General features: G+C 43.2%; 1 protein-coding gene and 1 non-coding gene across 2 annotated transcripts in view; one reads left to right on the top strand and one right to left on the bottom strand.

Annotated features, from left to right (window-relative positions):
- Positions 1-20755, top strand: part of TMEM255A (transmembrane protein 255A) — a 68003-nt gene that overhangs the window by 42012 nt on the left and 5236 nt on the right. Inside the window, exons 8-9 of the mRNA XM_056125643.1 lie at positions 2116-2278; positions 14570-14713. Of these exons, the coding sequence (XP_055981618.1) occupies positions 2116-2278; positions 14570-14713 (307 nt within the window). The remainder of the gene's footprint in view (positions 1-2115; positions 2279-14569; positions 14714-20755) is intronic.
- LOC130034347 (U6 spliceosomal RNA) lies at positions 13769-13876 on the bottom strand. Its single transcript, XR_008794112.1, has one exon. It is a non-coding gene; the product is annotated as a U6 spliceosomal RNA (small nuclear RNA).

The following is a 20755-nucleotide window of genomic DNA, read 5'->3' as shown; positions in this document are numbered from 1 at the left end:
TCCAGTTTCTGGCTATTGTAAAGAGTGCTGCAATGAACAAACAAGTGCAGATGTCACTTCGACTATACATTTTTGCCTCTCTGGGATATATTCCCAGGAGTGGTATTGCTGGGTCAAATGGGAGCTCAATTTCTAATTTTTTGAGAATCGTCCATACTGTTTTCCAGAAGGGCTGAACCAGTCGACATTCCCACCAACAGTGAAGGAGTGTCCCTTTCTCGCCACATCCGCGCCAGCATCGGTTGCTTTTGTTCTTTTGAATTTGGGCCAGTCTCTGAGGTGTGAGATGGTATCTCATTGTGGTTTTGATCTGCATCTCCCTGATGATTAATGATGTAGAGCATTTTCTCATGTGCTTTTTTGCCATTCGGATTTCTTCTTTGAGAAATTTTCTGTTCATTTCATTGCCCCATTTTTGGATGGGGTTGGATGTTTTCTTCTTGTGGAGTTTAACCAGTATTTTGTATATCCTGGATATCAACCCCTTGTCAGATGTGTATTCGGCGAATATTCTTTCCCATTCTGTAGACTGTCTTTGTATTTTGGTCACTGTTTCTTTGGAGGTGCAGAAGCTTCTTAGTTTAAGATAGTCCCATTTATCTATCTCTGTTTTCACTTGCTCGGCCAGTGGCGTGGCATCTTTGAAGATACCATTAGCTTCAATGTCATGGAGGGTTTTGCCAACTTTGTCTTCAATGTACCTTATGGTTTCTGGTCTGATATTGAGGTCTTTAATCCATTTTATGTAACTTAATTCTTAAAAATACTCTTGGGGAGGTCTGGAGCGATAGCACAGCAGGTCGGGTATTTGCCTTGCATGCAGCCGACCCGGTTTCGATTCCCAGCATCCCATATGGTCCCCTAAGCACCACCAGGAGTAATTCCTGAGTGAATGAGCCAGGAATAACCCCTATGTATCACCGGGTGTGATCCAAAAAGCAAAAAAAAAAAAACACTCTTGGACTGGAGCAGTAATACAGCAGGTAGGGTATTTGTCTTGCACAAGGCTGACCCAATTTGAATTTCCTGCACCCCATATGGTTTCCCAAGCCAATCAGGAGTAATCCATGCGTTCAGAGCCAATAGTAAGCCCTGAACACTGCCAGGGGTGGCCCCAAAGCAAAAAAATTTTTTTTGCTTCTTTTGGGTCATGCCCAGCGATGCACAGAGGTTACTCCTGGCTCATGACTCAGGAATTAGTCATGGTGGTACTCAGGGGACCATATGGGATGTCGGGGATCGAACCCAGGTCAGCTTTGTGCAAGGCAAATGCCCTACCTGCTGTACTATCTCTCTGGCCCCTGAAAAATTATTTTACTGGGGCTCTAAAGAATGGGTAGGGCGCTTGCCTTGTATGCAGCTGACCTGGGTTCAATTTCCTGGCATTTCTCATATGGTCCCCCAAGCACCACCAGGATTAATTCTTGAGTGCAGAGCCAGGAGTAACTCCTGAGCATCACTGGTGTGGCCCCCAAACAAACAGAAAAATTTACTTTTGGAATCTCCCAAGTGGTGCTCAAGGGTCCCCACAGAGCCATTCTCCTCAGCTATCTGAATTGGTGATTCATTGCTATATCTGAGGATACAACATTGCTTGGGTCTTATGGTACTGGAGATGACCTGAGCCACTCTGGCAGGTCTTGCGTACCTATAGGGGTCACCTGAGAAGGATGGGGTTGGGGAGGGGGGAATTTGGTAGTGGAGATGACACCCAGCCCACCCATTTTCAGGTCCCTTTACTGGAAGTTAATTTAAATCTAAATAGCCAGGTGTGACTAGTAGCTAACTATTCGACAGCTTAGAGAATGAATTCACACATATAAAATGCTTAACTATGGCCTGGTCCATAGGAACTATCAGTAAGCATTCTCTGGGATTAATATAAAAGTGATGGGAATGAGAGTTTCTCTGACAAGTCAATCTTTTTGAATAATGAGATATTATGTTTTAACCAATTATAATGTCTTGTTCCCCAAGTGCATTCATGTCTATGATATCCCTTATGCTATGTCCCCCACACCAGCTACCTGTCTTGCCCAACTTCCATGGAAGCTAGAGTTTTAGTGGACAGGTCTGCTCTCTGGAAACTGACTGAACTTCCTTCTCCCTGTGCAGCCGGGTGGAGATCACTGGTGGCTACTATGAATACATTGATGTCAGCAGCTGCCAGGACATCATCCATCTCTACCACCTGCTCTGGTCTGCCACCATCCTCAACATCGTCGGTCTGTTCCTGGGCATCATCACAGCTGCAGTCCTGGGAGGCTTTAAGGACATGGTAAGGAAGAAGGGACTTCCTGTTCCATAAAGTTCCTTGCCAGGGGGAGCTATGTGAGGCTAGGTGGTAGAGAGGGACTCTGGGGGCCCAAAACAAAATAAAGAATCAGAAAATTACCCAGAGAGCCTGGGGAGACAGCTCAAAGGACTGGCACACATACATTACATGCACAAGGTTCAAAGTTCTATCCCTGGCACTGCGAGGTAACCTGAAACCTGCTGGGGTGGTCCTTGTGGCCCTCAGCACCAACAGCCAGAGAAGCAGCACTTCACTGGGCGAAGCACAGAAGTCATCAGGCTCACACACCCAAGGTGAGTATTTCCAGGGTTTTAAGCACTTCTGGAAAGTCTTCCCTCCCCAAATAAATAATAGTTTTTTGGGTTTTTTTTTTTTTGCTTTTTGGTTTTGGGTCACACCTGGTGATGTACAGAGGTTACTCCTGGCTCTGCACTCAGGAATCACTCCTATGGCTCAGGGAACCATATGGGATGCTGGGAATCGAACCCAGGTCGGCTGCATGAAAGGCAAATGCCCTACCTGCTGTGCTATTGCTCCATCCCCATAAATAATAGTTTTAAAAATAACAATAGGAGGCCAGAGCAATAGTCCAGTGGGTAGGGAATTTGCCTTGCATGTGGCCAACCCAGGTTTGAAACCCTACACCTCATATTGTCCCATGAGCCTACCAGGAGTGATTCCTGTGCACAGAATAAGCCCTCAGCACTGCTGAGTATGGCCCCAGACAACTAAATAAATAAATGATAGCAATATGTGTAAAGGTAAAGGTAAAGGCCCTCCCGTTGATCCTCGATTTGCTCGAGCGGGCCCAGTAACGTCTCCATTGGAGACTTTGTTGTTACTGTGTTTGGCATATCGAATACTCTCAGTTGCTTGCCGGGCTCTCCGAGAGGGGCGGAGGAATCGAACTCGGGTTGGCCATGTTGGCCGCTTGTAAGGCGAATGCCCTACCGCTGTGCTATTGCTCCAGCCATTTTAAGTACACATAGATCTCACATAACTGGATCCCTTTTCTAGAGAAGATTTCCTTGGTCTAAATTAAAGTCTTGGGACTAGAGAGATATAGGAGAGTCTGCCAGGCAGGCAGCTAAGCCTGATTAAATCCCTGGCACCACATAGTCTCCAGAGCAATACCAAGTGTAGTCCCACCTCCACCTCACACCTAAATTCTTTGTGATTTCAATCTGTAACTATGGTTAAGTCCCACTACCTTAATGGAATATCCCACATGTGCTTAGGGAATTATTTTGTGCTAAAGGAGTGTTGTCAATAGAGTGAATGCCCAGAGAGATTGGGACTCATCCAAGCCTAGACAAGTTCCTGTAGAGCATGGACACTCTGATCCTGCCAAGCCCACGAAGACAGCCTTCACACTTCACCTGAGACCATATTTTCTAGCTACGTGGCACTGGAATAGCTCTCCATCCTTGGTTTGGGGGTCACACCTTGGTTTTGGCTGTGTTCAGGGGTAACTCCTGTCCCAGTATTCAGAGTCAGTTCTGGCAGGGCTCAGGAGACTCTGCAGCACCAGCTATGGAACCTGGGGCTCTGTCTAGAGCCTGTGTCCCTGTCTGTTTCTGTTTCCCTCTTCCTCTCTCATCCCAACATTTCTCAGACCCAAGCCCCACTCCCAGGTAGGAAATCCTAGCCCTACAGGGTTAGAGGATGCTTCATAGTCCATCTGAGGAAGAAGTCTTCCATTGAGGAGCAGGAAGAATTTCCTCCCAGTTTGGGTCTGAGGGAGCCTTGGAGGAAGTGAGCTTTGGAAAAGTTGTTTCTGGATTGGAGCTTCTTGGGAGACAAGAATGCCCCCTTGGTTCTGGGAGAGTTGCCTTAGGGGCAGGTGAAAAGAGAGGCTCTGTGTCAAATCTGGTCTCTTCTGGGTTTGGCACGTTGAGGGCATGTGATGTCAGGATGGATATTCAGAAATCTCTGAATTATTCCTTGAACTTTCTGACTCCAGTGACTCATGGCAGATCAACATGAAGGTACAGATAGAGTGGGGAGGTGAGTATTGGGGAAGCTCAACAGGATTCCTGCAAGGACATTTATCAGCTGGAATCTGTGGAGTCTTTCTGTATTCAGAGTCCAGACTGCTAACCGGTTCAAAGCTGGGACCCAGCTGAGGGCTGTTTCTGGACTCTTCATTTCACTGTGACCTTTGCTCTCTAGGCCTAAGGGGGGTTGACCATGGTCTATTCTGACGGGTAGCAGTAATGACCCTTTACTCTCTAAAAAGTGCTTTTTTTTGCATACTTAACTTACTTTTCTCCTTAGCCATATCTCCTACCTTGTGAGGTTAGTAGGGCCTCCCTCATTTACAGATGCACAAACAGGCCAATGGAGGTGAAGTGGCTTGCTGGGAGCTAAAGAGCAGAGCTGGGATTAGAGCCCAGATTTGTCAGGTGCCAGAGCCTTTGTTTCACCTCCTCCATCTCCTCTGCGCCTAAGTAACATTTGGATAGCCCTTTCTGGTTCAGCAAATGTTCTTACAGACATTACCTCTTTGTTTGGGGGCTTTAATTAAAAAAGAAAAAGTTGTTTACAACTGTTGGGAGTTTCCTTCAGAGTAAAGAAGAACAAGGCAAGCAGTTCACATCATCAAATACCTACCCTGGGAGCACAAGCAAGGCCAGTGGGAAAAATAAAAAAAGATGAAAGCAAAGAGCAGGGGCAAGATATTTGGTCTCATGCTGCCAGACAAGTGAAAGTAAAAGATGGGGGCACCAATGAAGAGCCATTACTTAGCTCACTCAAACCAAATGAGATGGGGTGTATAACCAGGCAAGGCTACATTAAGTACTAGGCAACTACAAGTATGCTAATGTGGTTGGTGTCTCAGGACGTGCTTCCACCGAAGGAGAATAACAGGGTCTGCAGAGTGGTGGCATTGCTTGGGAATGAAAAAGCCTAGAGCCGTGAGCAGTCAACCTTAAACAGATCCCCATGGTTGGACTGGGAGAATCATGAAAGGCAAAGAGAAAAGGGTGTCTTTATTCTCTGACTGAGATACGTGTAGAAGAGAGTCCTGGAGAAATGCTGGATGAATTATTTGTCCCAGAGGGATGAAGGGATGTTTTTTTTTGGAGGGGGAGGGGGTTTGGACCACACATGGCGGTGCTCAGGGTTTACTCCTGGCTCTGTGCTTAGGGATCACTCCTAGTTCTGTGCTCAGGACACTCCTGGTGGGCTCTGGGGATTCTATAGGATGCCAGAGATCAAACCCAGGTGAGCCGTGTGTAATGCAAGTGCCCTACCCACTGTACTGTCTCTCCAGCCCTGTAATTTTTTTTTCATATTTGGGCCACGCCTAGCATCTGGCATGCTCAGGGGTTACTCCTGGCTCTGCACTCAGGAATTACTCCTGGTAGTGTTTGGGGGACCGTATGGGATGCCAGGAATCCAACCTGGGTTGGCCGCATGCAAGGGCCACTGTACCATTGCTCTGGCTTTGTCTCTAGCTCTGTAGTATTTTTTTAAAAATATCTTAACTGTTGTATTTATTCAACTGAAAAAATAATTCCAATGTAATCTGACAATATTCATTAAAATGCACCTTCAGATTATTTAAAATCTAAAGAAAATTTAAGAACATATAATTACCTGTGGATTGTTAGCTACATCTTTTGTTTTCAACTCTTCTCAAGAATGGTTGAATACACTACTTTCCCCATAATATGAAACTATCCACTTCTTTGTAAACAGCTTCTAGCAACTTTAGGCTGTAGGATAATGGAGGTAAAAGAGATACTTTTGTTCCACACACTCAGAGCAAAGTCAACATCTGTAAAACAGGAGTAATAACTTATGGGACACTCCAAGCACTGTACTTCCCAAAATTCATCTGTTTATCACATGTCTCAAATTTTCCCATTACATTTTTTCATTCAAACTACTCACTCAAGCTAAATTGGCAATATCACACACAAGATTTTTGTTATTCCTTTGTAAACTTTTTTTTGTTTGTTTGTTTTGGGGCCATATCCCCGTGATTCTCAGGAATCACTGAGCCAAATTACTCCTGGTTCTGCACTCAGAAATTGTCCTGGCTGTGCTTGGGTGAACCATATGGAATGCCAGGGATTGCTCCAGCCCCTTTTGTACACTTTTGTGACATTTTTTTTCCTAAATGATTATATTTAAGAAATTTTTATACAATGTTTATTCATGCAAAATATATTCTTTGTCTCTAGCTTAATAGAGTTAACCTATACATAACAAAAGCATTCATCATACAAATAATAGTGTATTTGTTCAAAGTATACTCTTTGTATTTGTATCTGTTCAAAGTATATGTTAAATTATTCATCAGTAACAGAAAAATACCACAGAATTTTCCAAATACTTTGAAATTAAACAGTCCACTTCTATTTTATGGGTAAAAGAGGAAAAATGTTTGCAATTTCACTGTCACTGTCACTGCCCTCCCATTGTTCATTGATTTGCTCGAGCGGGCCCAGTAACATCTCCATTGTGACAATTGTTACTATGTTTGGCATATCGAATACGTCATGGGTAGCTTGCCAGGCTTTGCCGTGCCGGCGAGATAGTCTCGGTAGCTTGCCGGGCTCTCCAAGACAGGCGAACATTTTGAATAACATTTTTGTGAGAAATTCATACTATTGGATGTCTATACTTTTTAAAAAAGGAAACATGATCAAATAAATAATCTAAGTGTCCACTTCAGGAATCTAGTAAATGTTGGCAGAGTGATAGTGCAGTGGATAGGACATTTCCCTTGCATATTCCCACCCCAGGTTTGATCCCTAGCATCCTTGACCACTGCTAGGAGTAATTCCTGAGCACAGAGCCAGGATTAACACCTAAGCATTGACAAGTATGATCCAAAAACAAAACATCAAAAAGAATCTAGTAAAGAGGAATGGAGAGAAACTACAGGGGCTAAGGTGTTTGCCTTGCATGTGGCTGACACCAGTTCACATTCCTGATTGTAAGGAATTGCCATGAACATGACATTTAAAACTTTGATGGGATGAACATATTCCTTAAAAACTACAAACTATCAGAACTTACACAGCATAAAATAAATAACATAAAGAATTTTAAAATGGGGCTAGAGCAATAGCACAGCGGGTAGGGCATTTGCCTTGCATGCAGCCAACCCAGGTTCGATTCCCAGCATCCCATATGGTCCCCCAAGCACTGCCAGGAGTGATTCCTGAGTGCATGAATCAGGAGTAACTCTGGTGCATCACCGGGTGTGACCCAAAAAAAGCAAAAAAAAAATTTTAAATGTCTCCTTTTTAGGAATTTTTAAGTTTTTTAATTTAGGCACCATGATTTACAAAGTTATTCATAGTTGAGTTTCAGGAATAGTTTTTCAGAACCCATACTGTATTTTAATAGAGAATTCACATCTATTAAAAAGAATCAAATATAAATTTTAGACTAAAAATGTCATTTCTGAAAAACATAACTGAAAAGATTGGAGATAAACAAGAATTAATAAACTCAAAAACAGAGTTTTTATTAGTATCCTTCTACCTAATATTTTGTGTTTTTTATCTTTCTAGTGCCAAGTGGGGTCTTTTTCTCTTTTATAGCTGTCCCTTAAATAATTTTAGGAAGGCTGGTTTAATGATCTTCATTTCCTTTAGCTATTCTTTCTCTAAAAAAATCTTTGTTTTAATCACCCCTTTAAATATGAGTGATAACCTAGCTGGGTAGAGTATTCTTGGCTGAAGGTCTTTGTATACACCACAACATTCCCTACAGCTCTGTAGTTTCAGTTGATAGATCTGTTGTGACATTTGCAGGATTCTCTTTCATATGAGTCTTTGCTTTTCTCTTGCTTTTTTTTTTATGATTCTATACCTGTCTTTGGCCATTTTTGCGTACTTTGGTGCACATTTGTTTGGACTGTTTTGTTTGGAACTCTTTGAGCTTTGTGGATCTGGATTTCTAACTCTGTTCTCAGTCTAGGGAAATTCTTAGCTATTAAGTCTGCAAATAAGTGGATTATGAAGATGTGGTGCGTGTACCATGGAATACTATACAGCTGCAAGAAATGATGAAATTGTACAGTTTGCTGCAATTGGATGAAACTGGAAGATATTATGTTAAGTGAAGTTAAGCCAGAAGAAAGATAAACACAGAATGATCTCGTATGTGGTGTATAGAAAAACTGGGTGAGGGAATGCAAGGTATTAATGACAGGATAACTCTCTCACTCGACCTCAGAGGAAGGGGGAGGAGGACAGAGAGATAAAGAAATCAAGGTGGGTAACAAGAAGTGGATGGGAAGTAAAAGGGACAGAGGTCAAGGACCTCACGTACAAGTATGGGTATAGAGGAGTGGTGTAGCTATATATACAAACTGCAGAATCAGCAATACTGAAATCATGAGGTCAGGATAACAACCAAACTTTAAAATTTGCCTGTCAAGGTGGCAGGCTAGGAGTGAAGTGAGGGTGGGAGGGAACCTGAGGATACTAGTAGAGGGATATTGACACGGGTGGTGCGACTTATACTGGAACATAGGATACCTAAAACTAAGGTAAAAGGTAAAGGTAAAGGCCCTCCCATTGATCGTCGATTTGCTCGAGCGGGCTCAGTAACGTCTCCATTGGAGACTTTGTTGTTACTGTGTTTGGCATATCGAATTCTCTCGGTAGCTTGCCGGACTCATGGTGTCTTAAAAATATTCTAAAAAAGTATTCTACTCTTTCTCTTCTTCTGGATCCCACGGTGCTAATGTTGTTCTTCTTAATATCGTCTCATATAGCTCTTCTGCTATTTTCATTGCTTTTTATTCTTTTTTTCCTTTTGAGTGCTTCCCATCACTTTATCTTTAAGTTCACAGATTGGATTTTTGGCTTTTCCCAGTCCGTTGTTGAGCCCCTCTATTGTACTTTTCATTTCAGATGCTGTATTATATTGTTTCTGTTTGAATTTTTCTCAAATTTCCTCAGCCTTCGTTGAGGTTCTCTTTATTGATTATCATTGGGTCAGTTGCTTTGAAGTCTTCTTTGGGTAGCCTGCATAACTGTTATTTTCAGGCTGTTGTCTGATTATCTCCCTATTATATTTAGTGCTCCATAAGGTTCTAAATAGGGACCAGAGGTCTGTGTTTGATGTTTCCTGAGTGGCAGACAGGGCTTTATGGTTGTCAGTGCCTGGCAGCCACTAGGGTTACCTCAGTCACAAGGACCTCAGTGGCAACTGGAGAACTTATACCTAGATAGGTTTAAGAGGAGGCTAAGCCCTCAATCTCAGCTGGGAGCAAATGCGTTCCCAGGCTGACAGAGTGCAGAGACAGCTTCTTCCTGGACCAGCAGTGGTAGAATCAGAGTGCGTTAGGCACCAGGTCCCCTTGATAACTGTGTTTTAGAAGGTTTACAAGCTATTTTCTGTCTGAAGTTGTGTTATTTGATTTCTGGCAGTCAGATGTGGACTGCCAGGGGGCAGGTCTGTGTGTCTGCCAGAAACTAATAATTTTGACAGATTTTCCTCTTAGCCCCCAGTGAGCCCAGATATTTGCTAGGAGCAGATGGAACTCTGTGGGAATTTGCCCTCATGCTCTGTTACTGTGGCGAGTGAGACCTAAAATGGCATCTACTAGCCCTGCTGTCAGCAGTTACCAAGACATTGCCTGCCAATGAGTCTGACCATCCTGTTTATGCCTTACATTTCCCTAATTTCACATGGTAAGATGGGGAGATTAGAGTTTGGACTACCCCCTCGTAGCTCCCCAGGGAGCTCCCCAGGGCCAAGTTTTGCACCTTTGAAATATCTTCCTAATTTCAGTTTGACACCCTGCAGCTTATGGGGGTGTTTCTTTGCTTCCAATATGGGTAGTGACTTTTCCTCCTGTGAGAGCTTTGCTCATCAGAATTTCAGTTCAGTTTCTATCTCAAGGTGTCTTCAAAAAGTGACTATAAGGGGCCTGAGAGATAGTACAGCAGGCATGGCACTTGTCTTGCATGTGGATGACCTGGGTTCAATCTCTGGCATCCCGTGTGGTTCCCCAAGCACCTCCAGGAGTAATTGCTGAGTGCAGAGCCAGGAGTAATCCCTGAGCATTGCCCAGTATGGCTCCTCAAACAAAATATAAGAATAATAGTGAGAATATCTTATGATTTTCTCCTATATGGTATCTTTAGTTTAAAGTGTGGGGAGACAGGATGGGCCAGAGAGATAGTACAGAGGTAAAGGTGTTTGCTTTTCACATAACCGCCCCTAGTTCCATCCCCATCTTCACAAAGGGTCCCCAAGCCCTGCCAGGAATAAGCCATGAGCACCACTGGGATGCCTCTCCCCAATAAAACAAAAATTAAATGGAGAGGCAGAAATGTGACTCAAGTGGTAGGCAGCATCCATGCCTTCCCTGTCCTAGGCCCTAGGTTAAATGAAGAGCACCACCAAGGGGGCTCCCACAATAGAGTAAAGCATGGGGCAGGAAGGGGAATAAAAGTGGACTTCTTTCAGTCATTGTCTCTGTATACCATCATTGTCTCAGCATAGACTTGAGTTTTTTTCCAAGAAAGATAACTATTTTCACCATTTTCTATGCTGACAAGGAACAGTTTTTCCACTGGTGTAGAGAATACCAGTGATCAATCATTGGGGTGTCTCATAACTTGAGCCCCAGAGTTTTAACAGTGAAGCAAATCCTTATGTGCACATCAAAGAGAGGTCAAGACACACACACACACACACACACACACACAGAAAGAGGTCAAATTTAATGTCAAATTGGAATTTCTGATTTTTTCCATATTTTTAATTGATGCACTGTGATTTACAAAGCTATTAATGATTGCATTTCAGGCATTCAATATTCTAACACAAATTCTACCACCAGTATTGATTTTTCCCCCACCAATGCCCCCAGTTTCCATCCTACCACCAGCCTGCCTTTGTGACAGGTACCTTTTTTCCCTTTTAGGCACTGTCGTTTACAGTTCTGTTACTGATAGTGTTTTATGCATAACACTCGACCACCTCCTGCTCCAAAGTGACTACTTCCCTCCACTGTTATTTCAATGTTCCACTTCCCGTCCTACCCCCCAAGTCCACCCCCACTCCCAACCCCATGGTAAACTTCCTATTGAAGAGCAGTTCTTGAATTCTCAGTTTCTGTTACCTTTGGGTGTTTGTTAAGGAAATGTTGATTTTAAACCTAATCATATTATTATTTGTGGTCATCTTATTTGCCCATTCTCTGTCCGATGTGTCACTTCACCTTCTCAAACTCCCTCCTCAACCCCCCCCCCCCCCCGCCTCGTTGCTCTGTCCATTTCCTTTCCATTCTACCTACTCTTGACTTTCTTCTCATGCAACTTTCCTTTGCTTCTTTGATGTTTCTCTGCTGTTTTTTGTATCCTAATGATAGTACACTTCTTTTCAAAGATTATCCCAGATTTCTGGACTTGCTTGCCACACAGAAACTTATAGCTCTAGTTTACATTTCATGGTCATTTCTCCACAAGAGGCTTAGTTTATTTGCGTAGAACTAGTTTTCTTTTGCAAGAGCTGTGGGGTGTGTTTTTCATTGACAAAAGGCCAAGGGAACCAGATTTCTGGAACTTCCTCAGCGATGCAGTTCTTCTTTGAGTTCTAGTGGAGAGGTAAGGGCATTTCTGAGCATGTTGCCTTTGTAAAACCAGCCAGATCCTGACATGGCCAAGTTCTCAACCCTCTTCCACACCTTAGAGAAGCTGACAAAATTCCCTGACAATCTGTGAGCTGCATTGGAATGACTAGGTTTGTAGTTCTTCGAGCTTCCGAGAAATGTAAACAGCAACCCACTCCAAGGAAGAGAGCAGCAGAACTGTGTTGAAACTTGCTGTTAAGGGATTTTTCCCTTGCCAACACCCCAGCATGGTTGCTTGTGCCACTGCCAAAGCCTGCCCACACATTTTTTGATCACTTGAGAGGAAGCATCTGCTTTCGGTTAAGGTGGAGTAGATATGTACCAGAAACAGGAGTCATTGATGTTGCAGACCTTTCTTGGTTATCCTCTTGACTGATGGTGCCAACATTCAAAATGGACAAAACCATATACCCACTGCACCCTGAGCCAGCTGACATGGGGTTTAAAGCACAGTCCTGCTGGGGACCAAATGAACAGTGATGACATCCTTTACCAATGCTTTGGCTCTGTTAAGAAAAAGACCCCCATCTTGGATTAGGGGTATCTTAGATTACATATACCACCAGGGTATCCAATTATCCTTTATTGTCTTTTCCTTTGGGCCACACCCAGCTGTGCTTGGGGCATAGTCCTGGTTCTGCGATCAGTGGTGACTCCTGGTGTTGCTCTAGAGACTATATGGGGTGCCGGGATTGAATCTGGATAGGCCATATCCAGGCAAGCACCTTATCCGCTGTACTATCTCTCTGGCCCCCGTAGTACCCAATTCTTTTTGCATTGTAATCAATATATTCTACTTCTTCATTCATGATTTCTTTGCAGTGTTAAGATTTTTGCCTCCAACCTATAGGGCTGATGTGAATAAATATCTTTCATGTGTGCATGGGAACTCCTTAGCCAGCTTGGAATCTTCAGAAATCCTCACAACTTTCACAAATGCCTTGCGATCTGTCACATTTGTGTCACAGCAAGTGCCCATTGAGTCTCGTCTAAATGAATTTTATATATTGGGTCTTTTGTTTATTTCCTTTTTCTTCTTAAAAATGACACAGAACTACTATAGGTTTAAATTGAAAGGGGGCACACTTGGTGTTGAGACCATGTGGTGCTAAGGCTCAGTCCTGGGGCTCCCGCATGCAAATCATGTGCTCTCACCCCTTCCTATTGAAGTCTATTACTCTCTGACTATAGGTTTGATTTTTTAAAATAAAAGATTGAAGGAAATGACCTATTAATTGTAAAACGATTGGCTAAATAGCAGAAAGGGAAGAGTCCCTACATAATAGCTCTTAATACTACTCTCTTTTCCCTCAAAATAACCACAGTTCAGGCCAGAGAGGTAACACGGGGTTGGGGGGCACTTCTATTGCATGTAGCAGATCATGCTTCCATCCTCAGTACCACATATGGCTGCTCAAGCACCACAAGGCGTCATTCCTAAATAGCGTCAGGAATAGCCCCTGAGCACTGCTGGATGTGGTGCAAAACCCTCTTCTCTGACCACCTCCCAAAAAAGAACAAGCAGAATTCATAGTTTTGAAGCTTTCTAATTAATTGCATTTATAAATAAGTTTAAAACTTGCATACACAATTGTTTGGGTCTTTATTTGCACATGATTTCTTTTATCAATATTCTTTCCCCTTTATTTTTTATTTTATTTTTTAATTTTTATTAGTGAAACACCATGAGGTACAGTTGTAGACTTACAAATTTTTGTGCTTGGGTTTCAGTTATACAATTATCAAGTACCCATCCCTCCACCAGTGCCCATTTTCCACCTCCACAGGTCCCAGTATCCCTCCCATCCCCCATCCCCCCTATTCCACCTTGCCTCTATGGCAGGGCATTCCCTTTTAAAAATATGGCACACTTCACGAATTTGCGTGTCATCCTTGCACAGGGGCCATGCTAATCTTCTCTGTATCATTCCAATTTTTAGTATATGTGCTGCTGAAGCGAGCACTGCACATGATTTTTTATCATAATATATATACATGGTGGCTTAGTTGTAAGTAGTACTTTGTTATGTAGGATGAAATTGTATTGACATGTCATAGTTACTCAAAGTTCATTAGAGTTCACTCTGGGAACTGTACAGTTTGTGGGTTTGGACAAATGTATAATAACTTGTATCCATCACTGCAATACCATGCAGAGTATTATCACTGCTCAAAAAATATAACCCCTTCCTTTAATCTCTGGAACCACTGATCTTTTTATTTCCTATATCATTCTGTTGGTGACTTTTTTCTTTTTTCTCGATAGCACAGCGGTAGGACGTTTGCCTTGTGTGCAGCCAGCCCGGCAGAGCCGAGTTTGATTCCTCCGCCCCTCTTGGAGAGCCCAGCAAGCTACCGAGAGTATCTCGCCTGCACGGCAAAGCCTGGCAAGCTACCCGTGACGTATTCAATGTGCCAAATACAGTAACAACAAGTCTCACGATGGAGACGTTACTGGGCCCACTCGAGCAAATCGATGAATAAGGGGAGGACTGTGATCGTGACCGAATCTAACAATATAATCGGAAAATTTCTCTGTCATTAAATATAGGTCCAAATTGTTAACTGCCTGCTACTCCATACTATGAATGACCCACCACTTATTGAGCAATTCTTGATGAACGTTTACATTGTTTATAATTTGTGTTTTTCTCTAGAACCCAACTCTTCCGGCACTGAACTGTTCTGTTGAAAATGCCCATCCGACTGTTTCCTATTATGCTCGTCCTCAAGTGGCATCGTACAATACCTACTACCATAGCCCTCCTCACCTGCCACCCTATTCTGCTTATGACTTTCAGGTATGTTTTGAGAGCAGAAGAACTCTGTTATCCTTATTCTCACTCATGTTTTCTTGTTTCCTCTCTAATCATGAAGACTTCCTAATATGTCTGAAGTAATCAGGCTCACTCTCCCTGGTGGCCTTTAAAATCCTGACTAGTTTTGAGACTCTGTAGGCAGAAAAAAATAGGAGAGATGAGGAGGGTAGGACAGATACCAAAAGAGAAGAACAGAGAGATGGACGAAAAGGGAGAAAGGGAGAGAGGGTCAGGGTCAGAGTGATAGTACAGTGGGTAGCTAGCTTGCTTTGCATGAGGCTGACCTGGGTTTGATCCCCTGCATCCCATATGGACCCCCAAGCTCACCAGGAGTAATTTCTGAGTGCAGGGCCTGGAATAACCCATGCACATTGCCCAGTGTGGCTCAAAAACAAAAACAAACAAACAAACAACAACAAAAAAGAGAGCCAAGGTGACTCATATTGCTTTGCCCTACACCAAAAAGAAGACTTCGCTGGAAAAGTGTTGGCTCATCATAGACAGCAGTGACTTTTCCCCCATTCCTCTGTCACGAGGAGATATCTAGCCCTGTTCCACAGTAAGAGTTCACTCTGAGCCACACACAGGTTTGAATCAAATCTATCATAAGGGAAAAGTCCCTTCTTTACCACCCTTGAGATATTTTTTTAACTATGATTACAAATAAATTATTTGTTTACTTTACACCCCATCCCACTTTTGCCTTCTTATCCATAGGCCAGCAGACATGATCTTAACAAATTTCCACTCACTCGCACTTTTACTTTTGGGTGGAGACTAAGTAAAAAAAATAGGAATCCAAAAGACACCTAATGAAAAGTTAAATAAACATTTAGTTAATCAAAAATTGTTTTGATTGTGTGTCAAACACTAAACTATGCCTCAGATAAAACAAACACAATGGCCCTTTCATGCATTTAACAATTATCTTAAACCCTTGAGCACAGAAGAGTGGGGTCTCTACTACAATCTTGCTTATTCAAAATTGGGGTACCAAAGGAATACCTTCAAAGTAGGAGCAGCTTATAATGAATTTGTTTCTATTCACTAACTTCCATGGGGTATATAACTCCAGGGAATATAAAGGCATGAGTAGTTTGGGTATTTATAATTAAACAGACAGTGTAGGAATATGGAGTCCTTGGGCAACCTAATTTCAGCTTCAGATGAACAAAACTAGTGAAACTGGGAAAGCCCATTTAATTGAATAAAGTGCATTTTTGCTTGGTTTAAATACTATTTGGGAAGGTCTAGGTCTTCATATTGCCACAGTAATATATATGTGTGCATATATATGCATATGCATGCAATATATATTGCAACCCTAGTTCAATTCTCCAGCAGGCATAGCATCCCCCAAGCACTGCCCATGTATAAAGCTCTGCTGGATGTGGTAAAAAAAAAACCAAACAAAATAATAGAGTACAAGAAAAGGAATGATCTGTTAAAACTTGAAAAATAATGTGGAAACATATTTACTCATTTACATTTTTTTCCAGGCCACACCCAGAGGTGCTCTGGGGTTGTTCTTGGTATGATGCTTGAGAATTAATCCAGGCAATACTTAGTAACTACTCTTATCTCTGTGCACAGGGGTTGTTCCCAAGACCATAAGGTGCTGGAGATAAAACCTTAACCCTCCACATGCAAAGCATGTCCTCCAGCTCTTTGTGTTATTTCTGTGGCACCAAAATGTTTTTTTTTAGTTTTTTTAGTTTTTATTTATTTTATTTTATTTTATTTATTTATTTATTTATGTTTTTTTAGTTTTTTTAGTATTTATTTATTTATTTATTTATTTGTGTTACACCTGGCGATAGGAGTTACTCCTGGCTCTGCAGTCAGGAATTACTCCTAGCATTGCTTGGGAATCATATGGATTGTTGGGGATCGAACCCAGGTCGGCCACATGCAAGGCAAATGCCCTACCTGTTGTACTATCTCTCTAGCCCCCAAAACTTATTTTTAAACCCACTGTATTCACAGGTGGGGCTGGAGCAATATCACAGGGGTAGGGCATTTGCCCTACACGCAGCCAACATGGCCGACCCGAGTTCGATTCCTTCACCCCTCTAAGAGAGACCAGCAAGCTACCAAGAGTATATTGCCCGCACGGCAGAGCCTGGCAAGCTCCCCGTGACGTATTCGATATGCCAAACACAGTAACAACAAAGTCTCCAATGCAGACGTTACTGGGCCCGTTCAAGCAAATCGATGAACAATGGGAGGACAGTGACAGTGACAGTATTCACAGGTAGAAAACTCAGGGAACTTGTGACTCAAATGGGTGACAGAGAACAGAAAACACAAATATATTAAAGAAGGGCATAGATTTGTACTTTTCAGCTTTCAGTCTTTAGGAGGCAAAAAGAGTGAAAAACTCTTCCTTATCATTTTAGCAGTGACAGGCTAAAAGCAATCCTTTGAGAAAATGCGAGCATGTTGAATCTAACATGAAGAGGTTCATCAGTGTCTAGGAGTTCTACGATCAAAAGGCAACTTGTAATAACAGGAGTCATATGTGGGTCTGGTTCAAGTGGCCCTCCTCCTTTGTTTCTATATCAAAATCAGTTATATTGATTATACTGATTTTAGGAATCTTCACTTCTCAGTGAATATTGAAGAACAATACCCTCACAAGGGATGGATGCTAGTAACAATACATAGGAAGTTCCCTTTAGGGTATAGAGCCATTTCTCCATCCCTCATTTTTTATTCAAACACTAACCCTGGGAAAAAGGCAATGTTATGAAGCCAATTAGCAAATTGGGATATAGGTGTTAGTACATCAAAGTTTTTTTTTGGGGGGGGAGGGGTGGTGAGAGACACACTGGCTTTGCTCAGGGCTGACTCTTGGCTTTACATTCAGGGATCACTCCTGGTAGGTTCGAGGAATCAAAAGGGAGCTGTAGATCAAACCCCGGTCAACCACATGCAAGGAAAATGCCCTACCTACTGTACTATCACTCTGGCCCTGCTTTCATTAGTTTATTCCATGTTTCCAAGAGGCCAGGCACTGAGCCTGGGAATGGCATTGTGAATCTTGAGACTGAGAAACCAGTCCTGCATTAAGAGATCAGTTTAAGGACTTAGAGAGGTGGCTAGGTGACAATAATAGGGTCACATTCAGCTGGATTTAGGGGCTACTTCTGGCTCAGTGGTTGGGTGTGCTCCTTATGCTTCTCGGAGGACCTCCTGGGCCCGGGAATCAAACTCCAAACCTGAATTCTCTATTTCTTTGGCACACAGTTAGGGCCACACACAGTCGTGCTCAGGGCTTACTACTGGCTCTGCACTCAGGGAGCACTTCTGGCAGTGCTCAGGAAACTATACTCAGTGACAGGGATTGAACTGGAGTCAGCTGTGTGCAAAGCAAGCACCCAACCTGCTGTACTATCGCTCTGGCCCCCGAAGCTTCTACCTTTTAATAACATCTATTCACTGAGCACTTTCAAGAACCAAACGTTACTCTAAGTGCTTTCCACAGATTTTCTCATTTATCCCTTTATTTTTTTTTTGCTTTTTTGGGGGGGTCACACCTGGCGATGCACAGGGGTTACTCCTGATTCTGCACTCAGGAATCACCCCTGGCAGTGCTCAGGAGACCATATGGGATGCTGGGAATCGAACCCGGGTCAGCCGTGTGCAAGGCAAATGCCCTACCTGCTGTGCTATTGCTCCAGCCCCTCATTTAGCCCTTTAAAGGTAATTCTCAATGCTTTTTTCTTCCTGATGTGATGGGGATGGAACCCAGGACCTTACACAAAAGCAAGGCAACCGTATTCCTGTTAAGACGCACCCCAGCTCCCTCATTGGAATTTTTAAGATGAGCCCACTGAGACACAGGGAGAAGGGGTGTGAATTTCCAAAAGTGAAGACATGCCAAGTGGAAGAACAAGGATTTGTATCCAAGTTTACCTGACTCCACATTACACTGAGGAGATCTGGGAGCTGGATTTTTATATCTGAGCCCAGCACAGACCTTTTCCCCAGTTAAATTTAGGATACTGTTTCCTTCTACTGGTTTAAATCATGGCTTTCCTCATCTTGATTGAATCTCTTTATTCCAACGATCTCCATCATTTAATTGCTCCTGAACTCCAGGGGCATCTGGGAAACTATCCTCTTTCTCTGGATTTTTTCTCTAGGTTCAAGCTTTCTTTCCTCTTTTCTTTGTAGATACTTGATTAGGGTCTATTGTGGGATTTGAGGGATTCAGGTTATTTTAGTTTTGTTTTTGTTTGGAGGGAGGCATTGGGCCACACTGGGCAATTTCTCAGGCTATTCATGACTCTGTGCTCAAAGATCACTCCTAGTGATGTTTGTGGGAGACCCTAGGTAGTGTGGGGATAGAAATGGAATTGGTGACTGCGTGCTGGGCAAGCACTTTATCTCCTGTCCAATCTCTCCAGCCCCTTTGGGATAGGTTTTAAAGTGATTCATTCCCCCACCCCAGAACTTCTGTGGTCTTTAGTTTGAGCATTTGAGTTGAACTTTTTTTGTTGATTAAGTTCCAGTCCCTTATACTTCCATCCAAAAAATGCCAGTTTCTATCCAAGAAATTCAAGAGGCCAGCAACCATATGCTTAGATTCCCAGTAGTAGAAAACAGTCAACAAAACACATCCCAGCTCTGACAATCAAGCCACTAGAAGCACAAATCTGCCCAGGGGAAGGAAAAAAAGCAAAACCTGTTTGTTCCCTTCTGTGCTTTTCAGATTGCAAAAAGGTCTACATTCTAGCAGGAAAACTGACCTTTCTAGCCTTTCTTCTGAGCAAACTCTTGTCATTTCCCAAGAGGATTGTTCATTCACCTTTGGGTCTGAGGCGTGATCTCCACTGTATCCTGAGGTTGAAAGAAGGTAGAGGAGCAGAGGTTACACTCCTCCAAGCCAGGCCCCCTGTTGGGCAACTGTGCAGTTAGGAAACTTGGGAAACGTTTCTTGTGGTCAGGCCTTGAGCGAGGACTGGGGGTAGCTCAGTTGGCCCTGAGGATGTGGTAAGTGCTGAGCTAGAAGACAACCCTGCCAAATGCACGTCTCCAAGTTGCTTCTCATAGACTCTACTTGCTTAAAGCAGGAAGCTGGGACCCTCCCCCTTGCCTTCTTGATCATTAGCCCCACACTTCCTTTTCTTGAACCTTACACGCATGTCCCTAATACCCATGCCCAAGCTTCAGTCCCCAGGTCCCAATACTGGCCAGAGGTGGGGAATGTATATAAAGCATGCTTTTCTTTTTCACTACTGGAAATTTTCACCTAGCACAGTTTTCTGGATACCCCTTAAGGAGTCTAGCCCAAATTCCCAGTCTGGCTTACTAGGCCATTCCCTTGCATCATTCCCGCTATGGAGCGGTCCCCTTTTGTCCAGCTGGGAAATTGCCAAGTCTAGCTCAAAACGAGTCTCTCAGACTATGCTACCTGAGAGCACGTCTGTTTATGCTCTTTGTGAAATCACGTGGGCATCTGTGCAGGTCCCTCTGACCTACTGGAAATGAGCCAGGAGAAATCAGGCCTATTTTATGAAAGAATTGCTTGATTTCGGGCAGAGAAGCATTCTGGCACAGGTTAATGAGCATCTCAGAAACTGCTGCCACTCAACGGTTGTTTCCCCCCTTTCCTTTCTCCTGTTTTCTTTTCTTTGCCTTCCCCTCATCTCTGATCTCCTCTTTCTCCCCTGCCTTCCTCTTCTTCTCCCCCACCTTCCTCTTCCCTACTCTTCTCTCTATATCCCCAGCTTTTGCTTTCAAGGGGCCAGAAACAAAGAGAGGATGCAAAAACTAAGAGAAACCTGGATTTTCACTCTTTGGACCTAGTATCCTTGGTGGGCAGCCTTTCTCACCCGGCACTCCCAGGGCTATTTGCATATGCAAGGCCTCACAGTGCACTTGAAGAGAGAGAAATGTCCCAAGGGAAAGATCTCCAGGAGTAGAGGTCAAAGGTCAGGTCAAGATTGTTTGTCTTGCACAGGGCCAACCCGGGTTCGATTCCCAGCATCCCTTATGGTCCCAGGAGTAATTCCTGAG

This window comes from Sorex fumeus, unplaced genomic scaffold (genome assembly GCF_029834395.1).
Source record: "Sorex fumeus unplaced genomic scaffold, SorFum_2.1 ptg000058l, whole genome shotgun sequence".
NCBI lineage: Eukaryota > Metazoa > Chordata > Mammalia > Eulipotyphla > Soricidae > Sorex > Sorex fumeus.
The sequence above is the reverse complement of the archived record's forward strand: the minus strand, read 5'-3'. Positions and strand labels throughout refer to the sequence as shown.